The sequence below is a fragment of the Mastigoproctus giganteus genome, chromosome 4, assembly GCF_048544385.1.
Source record: "Mastigoproctus giganteus isolate SK-2022 chromosome 4, ASM4854438v1, whole genome shotgun sequence".
Taxonomy (NCBI): Eukaryota; Metazoa; Arthropoda; class Arachnida; order Uropygi; family Thelyphonidae; genus Mastigoproctus; species Mastigoproctus giganteus.
In genome coordinates this window covers 99,381,555-99,392,799 of record NC_143578.1, presented here as the reverse complement: position 1 = coordinate 99,392,799, position 11,245 = coordinate 99,381,555, and the positions used below count along the sequence as shown (strand labels likewise).

At 36.5% G+C, this 11,245-nt stretch overlaps 1 protein-coding gene across 1 annotated transcript in view; it reads right to left on the bottom strand.

The window, feature by feature from the left end:
• LOC150086946 (ubiquitin-like modifier-activating enzyme 1) overlaps positions 1-11,245 on the bottom strand; it is a 354,098-nt gene that overhangs the window by 17,994 nt on the left and 324,859 nt on the right. The window contains 1 exon segment of the mRNA XM_090372833.1: positions 9,066-9,149. Coding sequence (XP_090228959.1) covers positions 9,066-9,149 — 84 coding nt within the window.

The following is an 11,245-nucleotide window of genomic DNA, read 5'->3' as shown; positions in this document are numbered from 1 at the left end:
CTGGGTTAGGTTTTGTGCTACTGAACTTGTGCTTGTTTGAGACTATAAAAACAACCATGACTTCAAAGAGTGCACCTCGTGACTTTTAAAGAGAGCAGAAGGCACATGAAATCTAGATTCTGCAGAAGAGATTGTTCTTAGCAGTGATGAAGAGGAAGAAAATTAAACAAACGTACATATTCTCACATATCAGTATCACAGTTTGTAAGGCAAGATGTTTGTTCAGTTATTACTACTATAAAAATTAAGTTTCCAAAAAAAAGAAAAAAGGAGTATTTTTGTTAGCATTTGGAACGTAATGCTCCCATTTTTGCACTGGTTCTTAGTCCCACATAACGGTTTCGCATTACACGAGATTTTGTAGGAACCAAACTACTGTGTTATACAAAACAAACAAAAAAAAAAAAAACCAACCACAGGATACTGAACTAGTTGCTTAGTTCAGTAACCTGGTTAGTTAAAGTATTACACATGAATTTTTTGGAAGAAGGAAAGATAATAATTCTAAATCTCCGGGATAAATTTTATTGGAATGTTACAAAGTTAGGAGCTGCTGGATGTCTTTGAAAATTTATTTTCTTCATTCCCATCTCTGTTTTTTAGCTCAAAATTTGGGATATGTAAGTGATGAGCAATGGGAACACATTCATCATGACATATATATGATGGGAGATTGTTGGTTTCTTAAGAGAGAGTAAAATGAACTACAAGAAAAACTGAGTAGCAAATGTTTCTAAGGAAATAGAATGAATGCATTATATGTACTATATACATTCTATTTCCTTAAATTAAAGGATTTTAAATTTAACAGAACTCAATTTTTATGATAGCATATATTTGAAAATAGTTGTTTCATTAAGTTACTAAAATTTCAGTCTATCTTTCAACAGAGATGTGATATATGCATAATTTTGGTATTTCGCAATCAGTAATCAATTTCCTTTAGAATCTGAAATTTTCACACCTCCAGAGTTTTTGCTATGGTGGTATGAATGTCATCCCCCTCTTTTTTGTTGGCCAGTGTAATCACTGTAAACATTCAAGATTATGGGGAGGGGCACCCCTATTATACTAGGGTCACCTTCAAATCTAGCTTCGCAAGGGGAGACACCCTTGCTATCTATGCTTGAGACCAACTAACTCAGCTGCCAAAGAGATTCGAACCCAAGACTTTTCCACCTATTGTGGGGAGGATGGTGATGATACCACTGTTATACCTGCGCAGACATTCAAGATTACAATATGATCAGCAAACATTGACATTAACTCCATCATACCTTCAACATAATTAACAAATATCAGACAGACCCAGAATCAAACTGCACTCGGAGCAACAGCCACTTATAACTACACTTTGTAATTTTGTTGACATCACTGTTTCTTATTTAAATTTTTGTTTTAGTACCTGAAGTTCTGTCACCTGGAAGGTGACAGAACCCTACAGATATCTCTAAAGAACCAATATCTCTAGGATCAAAATGATCAAACACAAACACCTGTGTATGATTTTTCACAGTTGATTAATCATGCAAGATGCAGACTCATATTTTAAAGTTGCACACGCAGATTCATATTTAAATTACTAGAGAAGATGGATAGATTATGCAGGTAGTTTTTTTTTTTTTTGGCTGATGTGCTGTAATAAGTTTGCTTCCTTGCATAATATGATGAGGTTAGTTTAAGCTTATATCATTTTCCTTTTCCCAGTGTTTGTCACACCAAACACTCAATATTGCACTGTCCACCTGTGTCAACTGGATGCACTTCCTTAGATTTTGTGTGTTTAACTAACAGCATAACCCCTCCTTCCTTCCTACCCTCAGTTCTTTCTGTACACATTATACTCCCCAAACTCCAATTCTGCACTGCTTATATCTATGTGACATTATGTCTCTGATATCCCATCAATATCTGCCTTTGATGTCTTGATCAGCACTTTAAATTCATCAATTTTATTTACTATACTTCTAGCATTAGTGTACATGCACTTGTTCTTACTCTTAGTTACACTAACACAGCCCAGGTATGTATTTACTTGTTCCATGATGATTCCCAGCAGCTCTTGAACTAATATTAAGGACTGAAACTTCCATTCTTAACACATTTGTTGCCAATGTCAAACAGCACCCAAATGATGTGTTATGGCACATATGTGCAGTAATTCTTAAGCAATCAATAAATGAGTGTTATAAAAGAAAATACACAGCTTTATTTGTAATTTGCCTGTGATGAGGTTAGTTTATGTATATAGAATAAAGCTTTGGTAAAACTGAAATTTGTCCTGATTAACAGTTGGTCCAAGAATAACTGTTTGCTTTTAGCAATGAATTCCAGACTTACTTTTCATCCATTCTCTTAAATATAGATGACATTAAACATATCAAAATATTCTGGGAATTTCATTCCTCCCACGAAAAAATTACTTTCATGTAGCTGGTGATCTGCAACAAAGTGAAGTCAATTTGCCAGAAGTTCCAGTTAATTTTTACACAATTGTCTGTAAAGGCTTTATCATGGCTTGAATACAAGTTGTCCCGGCCATGGTGCACCATTTTCACATAGCTTGAAATTTGACAGAGAGAGAGAGAGAGAGAGAGAGAGAGAGAGAGAGAGAGAGAGAAGGGGGGGGGGGGGGGCTAGAGTCACATTACACTTTGCTAGAGATGATCCCATATTCAGAATCACAGTTGCCCTTGTGTCGTGAAACTTTCATAACAACAACATTCAGAAATTTACATAAATACAACTTCCAGTACCTATGAAAAATTTCTTCATAGAAATGATTGATAGTTTTGGCTGAATGGAACAAACTGATGCATGATACCATCACTGTCAAGAAATACAATCAACTCACTTGCTATTTGAGCAGACCTGTCCTCATCAGCTTGAATGTACAATTTCTGGGTAAAATTAACAGTCATGCACTCTCCATGTTCGTTCATTCTAACTCTGGTAGATTTATTCTCCTTCTACTAAATACCAGTTGAAAATCTGTGCTGAAAGGACAATTTCATGAAGTTTTGAAGAAACGTGAAAAACTGCAGGATTATCAGTAGTGACTCTTCATGCATTAAGAATCCCCAGATAAAGGAACCACCAGATGGCAGTGATCATAATATACTGATGTGGAATTTTCTTAAAGTTTTCTTTTTTTTTTTTTTTTGTTAGCCGATGTCCACAGAAGCCATATGTCCACAGAAGAATATGTCCACAGAAGCCGATGCGGCCTCTGTGGACATATTGCACCTCCCAAGATTTTTGCATTTTCTACTCTGATCCAAGTCCGAGGTGGGATTCGAGCCCGCGACCTTTGGGTTGCCAGGCAAGTACTTTACCCACCAGGCAAGATATAACTGCTATGGTCTTAATTTAAATTCTTTTAAGTGGGACCTACTGTTAATTCTAAATGGAATCACTCAGGGAAGTAATTATAAAGCTAATAAGCTTTTTATACAAACTAAGAGATACTGTTCAAGGTTTAGACCTAAATGGATGTCAGATAAACTGATGATTCTAGTGGCACAGTAGTGCCATGCATCTTTCTCATGCATGAGAAAGATGCATAGCATGGTATGATTATAAATTATTAGAGGATACAGAAACATATAAGTACATAGTAGACTGCAATCAAGAAACTGGGCTGGCAGCAGACAAACTAAGGCCAATCATGAGAAGTCTTTTGCTAAGAATGAAAAGAAAAAAAAAAATCAAAGAATTCTTTATTATGTTAACAGTATAAGGAAAGGGATGAACCATGTTGACCACAAGACAAATGCCACAACTGCTAATGACCCTGTTCAGTTTGTTGACAAACTCAATAAATATTTGCCATCTATATTCACTTGCAAGAAGGTTTTTTGGGGTGGGAATAGAAGTACACAAAGTTACAAATGGAAGCTAAATGATTTTGTGATAAATGAGAACAAAATGGAGAAGCTAAAAGTAAATAAGGCACCTAGGGCTGATGGGTTTGATCCAATTATATTTGAAACATCTGGATAAAAAAAAGAAAGAAAAAAAAAAGTATGCAAACCTTTGGACATAATTATGAGCATCCTTGGATTCAAGTCAAGTCCCTATATAGGTCAGAGATGGGCAATGTCTCCTTACTCAAAGTAGGATCAAAGATAGAAGTGAGTAAAAATATAAAAGAAGAAATCAAGTTTGCAGGCTACAGATCTGCAAGCCTGACTTCTGTTCAAAGGAAAATAATGAAGTCTGTAGTTAAAGAAATATCGAAGAATCATTTCAACAGAAATGCAGTATTATATGGAAATGACAGCTTGGATTTGTTAAGGGGAAACTTTTCTCATTACCTACTATGATACAGTAACAAAGAAACTGGATGTAAAAAATAATCGACATTATACACACAGGTTTCAGTTTTAATGAGCTGAACTATGAAAAGAAGAACTTTCTTACTTTTCAAAGTTCATTAAATTATTTTAAAAATATATTTACAGTGGAACATCGAAAATTCAGACGAGCCAGCATTTATTACTTTTTATGCTGGTTTAACTGCAGTAAGCGGTGGTTATTGTGATGACTTTTAAGTCATCACAATATTTGGAGGAATATTATTCACAGACTAAAAATGAAGACATAAAAGCACAAATTAATACTTTTATTTTAACCTTACCAATTAACAAAATTAAATAATACACGAAAACTGAAGAATATTATCCACAGGTTAGCAAAATAAAAATAAATTACACTTACATACGTAGCTTAATTAATATACATACATTACGTGTAAGGTAGTGCAAGTGCATCATTTCTGCACACAGCCAGCTATTAAGTAACTAGGAATTGGCATCATTAAGTAGGGTTCTCCATTGGTGAAGCGTTACTTATTCGAGGTAGTGCAATACCATGGAAATTCGTTGTGAGCCAATTTGAAGTGTCTGAAGTGTCGGATACTTCAGTGACGTTTTGCTCACGCATCTCTATGAGCTCATTCATTGTCAGCTCCTGGTTATGTGAATCCAATGCTCGTTGACATCATCACCATTGACTTCTAAATCTAATTGCCTGGCGAGATTAACAACTTCTATCACATGAGTGACATGATCAGTTTCTGGCATTGTTTTCGTCTCGTTTTTGAAAAAAAAATGAACAAAGTTTCTTCCAGAGACCATTCAATGTTTTTTTTTGTGAATTTCATCCCAAGTTTTTTCAATGATTCTTACGGCATCTAAAACATTGAATTATTTCCAAAAGTCTTTAACAGATATCTCACTATTTTGTCTCATATCTTCATTCAGACGTGCCTCGTGCAGTAAGCCTCGAATGTTTTGATGACTCCCTGGTCCATCGGTTGAAGCAAGCTGGTTGTGTTTGGAGGTAAAAACACAACTTTCACACGAGTCGAAATTAATTAGGGTGGCAGGAGGGTGACCGGGTGCATTGTCAATAAGAAGCATTACTTTAAATGGAATCTGTTTAGACTTGCAATAACGTTCGACTTCAGGTATGAAGTGGTGACCAAACCAGTCCTCAAAAACGGAAGCTGTCACCCAAGCTTTATGATTTGACTTCCAAATCACTATTAAGCTAATTTTAGATATACACCAAACGAAAAAATCAAGAACCGCGTAACTCCGAGCTCGCGTAAGTTGGGGTATTACTGTAATTTTGTATTTGTTTAGTGCACAACTGTTTAACAATTTTAACACTGATAAGACTTTTGTTTCGGGAAATACTGCAGGCAATGTTTTCAAAATGTTACTTGCAAATCAGTGTTAATGATTTCATGAAAGAGGAGATAAAGTATCAAGGTAACTTTCCTACTTAGAAGATTAGTTTATTGAAATTATTTTTTTCAAAACATACAGGCATTCACTTTTCACACAACTGTCTAGCAGGACAACAGTGCATATGTCAACAAGGTTAAACTTTCAACACAAAAAAGTCTGCTAAACAAATTTGAACAGTGTGGCATTAGGGGCAAGTTACTGCTCTGGGTAATGGGATGGTTCAGTGAAAGAAAACAAAGGGTTGTTGTAAATGGCCACTGCTCTTCTTTTACTAAATGTTAGTGGAGTTCCTGATGTTTCAGTGCTGGGCCCTTACTATTTTCAATATTTATTAATAATACTGATGAAAGCATATCAAGTTTACAGTTAGGCACGTTAGCATATACAATGTAAAGTGCCTATTGTCTTCACCATGCCCAATGGTCTGTCCATCTATCCACATGAAACCTAGTGGGAGGATTTTCGTAAAATGATTTCTCTGGCCACATGCAATGACAACTCCCAGTGGATGGATCGTTATGAAAAAAAAGTCAAATATTTATATTTGGCTTTTTTTTTCCTTCTTTTTTTTAAGAATGATTTGTCGAGCCTCACAAATTTTCCTTAAATTCAACCTAGTAGAAATTTGGCAATTATTTTTCTTTTTCCATACATATCAAATAGATATGATTCTATGAAGTGAAACTCCTCTGTGCCATCCCACAAACCAATTTTTCTAATGCTTATCATCCCATTAACATAAATTTATTTTGAAGGTATGCTAGCATTCAACACCATCACTGATATTACTCTGATTTTAATTCATTATCATATGAAACACTGGCTGACACAAAGTATCATTTTCTGTTAGCTGGAGATAACCAGAGCATCACTGTTAAATACAGTCAGTCCTCGTATAACACATGTTTACATTACACAAATTTGATCATACACGATTTATAAATAAGGGAACAATATTTTATATAACACGAACCGAATTCACTTATGCACGATTCGCCTTTGTGTTTACAAGAAATGGCAGTCGAACGCGGAATCACCCCAACCGAACGCAACACGATAGGAATGAAGAGAAGATTCTGAAAATGTATTTATGTTTTTTTTTTTTTATCAGTGAAGGGGAAACACATTTCACCATAATAACGTAAAAACCCACACAATTCCAGCTATCGGTATTATCGCAAATGCAATTAGATCGAGTTTACTACCAGTTTATAACAGATTCCACTAGCAGGAATGTAACTGGAAATTGTTTTTATTGTTTTATGGTAGTAACCCCTAGAAATGTGCTTTAGTAAAATGTGAGGTGTTAATAGTGTCTCTGCCTTTACGGCGTTGTTTATTCAGTTGCTACATGCGCGCAGCTTTGTTTATGTGTATCAAGCGTGCCTCCTCGTTTTGTAATTGTGCTTTATTCCCTAAAAATGAGTAAAATACTTAAAAGGTGTGAAAAGGAAGCGTCCTGGTGAAGACACTACAGATTCAGAGAGAAAAAGAAAAGCAATATCGAAAAACAGAGGCGGACTGGGTCAAAAATTCTTACCCGGGAAAATTTATAGCGGCCTTACACTAGTGTTCATGGCCAAAATCACTCCGGCCCACCGGGGTTTCCCCAGTAAGGCTTATGGCCCATCTGCCTCTGTCGATAGAGAAAAAATATGAACTTGTGAAACGCTTTGAGCGAAATGAAAGACCATGTGATATTGCACGTGCTACAGACCTAAATGAGGCATCGCCGAGAATTACAAAGAATGCAGAGAAAATAAAAAACTTTCATAGCAGGAACAACTCAAAGTGTAATTAAAATCCATTAGATTAAGACACAAGAATTGGAAGAGATGGAACGGCTGTCATCTGTTTGGATAGAAAACCAAACAAAAAACAAGTTTGCTTACGATAGAAGCAAAAGAATTAGCAATATTTTATTACGTAATAGTCGTAATAAAATACGTAAGTATTTTATTACGATTATTTATTGTGTTTGGTAATGTTTTGGTTACAAATGTGTGTTCAAGCTTGGGTGGTCGGCACCTAACCCCATTTTTCCCATAGGGCCTGTTTATATTGCACGAGGGTTTCTAGGAACCCAACTATCGTGCTATATGAGGACTGACTGTACTGTGATACTTTTCTACTGCATATTCTTCCGAACAAACGGCTTTGATTTAGAATACTTCAACTCGATTTTCTTCTCTCCTAATGCCGCAAAGCCAGATGAATCAGACATCTATAAATCTGTATACATTTAAAAGTAACGCACAATGATCAATTTTGTCTTAGCAGCACTCCAGATAATATTTGATTTATGTTCAAATGACATTATTGCATTTTATTGTGACCCCCTCACCAAATTCATTGATCAAGAGGCTGGATAAAGCACATACAAGAAGGTAGAACATTATATTCTAATCACATATGCTAGACAAATGGTCCCATAATGTATATTGAGAAAACATAATGTAGTGACAAATTTATCATTAATCTGTTGAAAAGAAGCAACTTTCTTTCCATGATTTAAACTTCATAGCTGCAAATCTTGAGCATTCATTAGCCCACTAGCAGAAATTGTATAAAAGATATCGTCAACTTTATGCCCCCCCCCTCCAGCTCATCAGCATTTTGAGCTATACTGCTCCAGTAAATTGTCTTTTGATTTACACATGCAAGATGAAAAAACTGGAATAATTCATGTGTAGGGCTCCCTAAATTCCAACCTAAGACTGGTTAACTACAGGCCCAGTTAGAGGCCTTTAAGAATTCCTCTGGTCTCCAAAATGATTCTCCAGACAAGTTTGTTATTTGTTTGTTATTTGGTTTTTAGGAGCATTAGCAACTAAGGCCATATTGCTCCGGGATATGCGGTGGTCATTCCCTGACCTTTCCGCATTCTCCGTATTTGGTGGTGACGGGCTCGAACCCCGGTCTAATCAAGAAGCGTGTGCTATGCACTGCTGCTCCTTCCCACCTGGCTACGGAGGCGCTCTCCAGACAAGTAATAAAACTATTACAATATCACAAAAAACAACTTTGTAGCACATTTTCACCCTGTTCAATAGAGACCTGCAATTCTTAATAGAGGAACACAGACTAACATTAGGTTCACAAAGCAATAAAAATGGTTTTTTTTAATGAAGCGAGGTCAAAATGAAAAAAAAAAAAAATCTGAATACCTGGGAATAGGCTAAATTTTTTTTTTTCAAGTATAAAAAGAAACTTTGTATTCTACAAATTTTCTTTTTATACTTGATAGCCACCAGGCTGCTCTTGATTTATATTGATATCAATACTAAAAGGATTTAAGCATTTCCTTACCTCAAAGTATTGAAGAAACTCCCTGAGTGTCATCTCTCCTTGAACTTCAAAGCGATCCCACAGCGTAAATTCTGTTTCATAATACTATAAGAGAGAAAATTTTTTTTTTTTAAAATATATAATGTGGATTCCCCCCCCCCCAAATGACATTTCAATAATGGTCAAAGTACAAGAAAGAAAAGAATTGCAGTCCGAATTTGGTTTGTCTATTAGACTGATCCCGAGAACACATGCCATAAGCTATACAAGAAAAGATATCTTTTTTTTGTGGTTGTTGGCGCATAGGCTTCTGTGGCCATAATGCACCTCCCAAGGTTTTTGCAGTACTTTGATCCAAGCCCGAGGCGGGAATCGAACCCGCGACCTTTGGGTTGCCAGGCAGGCACTTTACCCACCCAGCTAGCCCGGTCGGCACAAGAAAAGAACTCATGACCCATACTAGAAATGTCTGCAGCCATTTGTGTGAATCATGATATCCTTGGAGTGTTGAAAGTGGATTTTGTAACCATTATTTAGTTAAGATGTGAACACAGAAAATAATACTGAGTTTAAATTAACAAAATATAACAGATAGACTGTTTGCATTCTGAACCATCAAAATCCTCTGTGGGCCATTTACTTTTCTTTTAGATGGCAGGGGGACAAATACAAATGGATTCAAGTTCTTATTACAGGAAATAAGTTACATTAGCCTAATGCTTCATTTTACAAATTAAGACACCCAGAAACTCATGGTAATTAATCCAACCCTAATTATCAGATTTGCCAATTTTTGTTCATAAATGGCAAAAGAGTGCAATCTTCTAAGAAATTTTACCACATGATTGGAGCACAGTAAAAACTTATGGCTTCAATGTGAAATCCCCCCCCTCCCATCAGATGCATGCATATACAATTCTAATGCTCTACTTGGGAAAATGGTAAACCAGCAAACTGAATTTGGTAGTGTTATCTACTGCTTCCTACAGTAGTAGTAATGGTAAATGATGTAAGAAAGCAAGCTTAAATAGCATTAGCAAAAAAAAAAAAAAAAAACACAACACACTCCACTTAACCATTTGCACAATATGTGGAAGCCTGTTCCAACAAGCAACCACCTGCTGGCTGAAGGCAAACATCTGCACACCTATCCCACAACCATCCTTCAACTTGAATTCATGCTCTCCTCGTGGCAGGGTAGTCTCAGCAAGTGGAAGAATACCATTAAAATTCACCTCACTCAATCCAGTCAAAGCTTTAAACACCTCAATCAGATCACCCAGAAGGTGCCTTCATCTCCAGAAGATGCAATTTGCATGAAGTTTTCTAGGTAAGAGCACCATTCTGTTCCCTATACCAAATCTGGTTGCACTTCTCTGCATCTGTTCCATGTGATCTACATCCTTCCTAAAGTGAGGCCTCCAGACCTGTATATGGTACTCAAGGTGCAACCTAACCATGGCCTTTTACAAAGGGATAATCACCTCCTTATTCCTGCTAGCAAAAGTTTTGTATATCATTGACAAAACACCATGAGCCACCCTGGCAGCATGTCTGCACTGCTAAGAGAATTTCATGTCTGACTGCACAATTACCCCTAGGTCTTATTCATTTTCCACTACCCTGAGTGCAGTACCACACAGCTGATAAGTTACCCCAGGATTACTGCTAATCAAATACAGTACCTTGCATTTGTCAATGTTAAACTTCGAATGCCATTTCTCATCAGACTGAACCAATTTTCCTAGATCCCGTTGCAGTAGCTCACCCTGATGACTGTTGCTAACCAGCCCACTAACCTTTGCATCATCTGCAAACTTCTGGAAATCACCTGAAAGGCTTCAGTTGTGCAAATTGCAGCATCTGGAGACTAGGCACCTGCAAGGTGATCTGATTGAAGTGTTTAGGGTTTTGAATGGATTGAGCAAGCCCACTGCTGATGGAATTTTCCCCCTTGCTCACACTATCCACATGAGGGGGCATAAATTCAAATTGCAGAAGTCTGCCTTTAGCTAGTGGGTGGTTGATTGCTGGAAGAAACTGCCATTTGTTGTTGTGGAAATTGATAGATGAAATAAATTCACGGTAGAACTAGAAAAAAAGGAACTGGTTGCAAAAAATAATTAACCGATAGGTAAAATTGCACGTTTTTTTTTTTTTTTTGGTTGATGCTGTATAAGCTTGATTCCTTCCATTTGTCA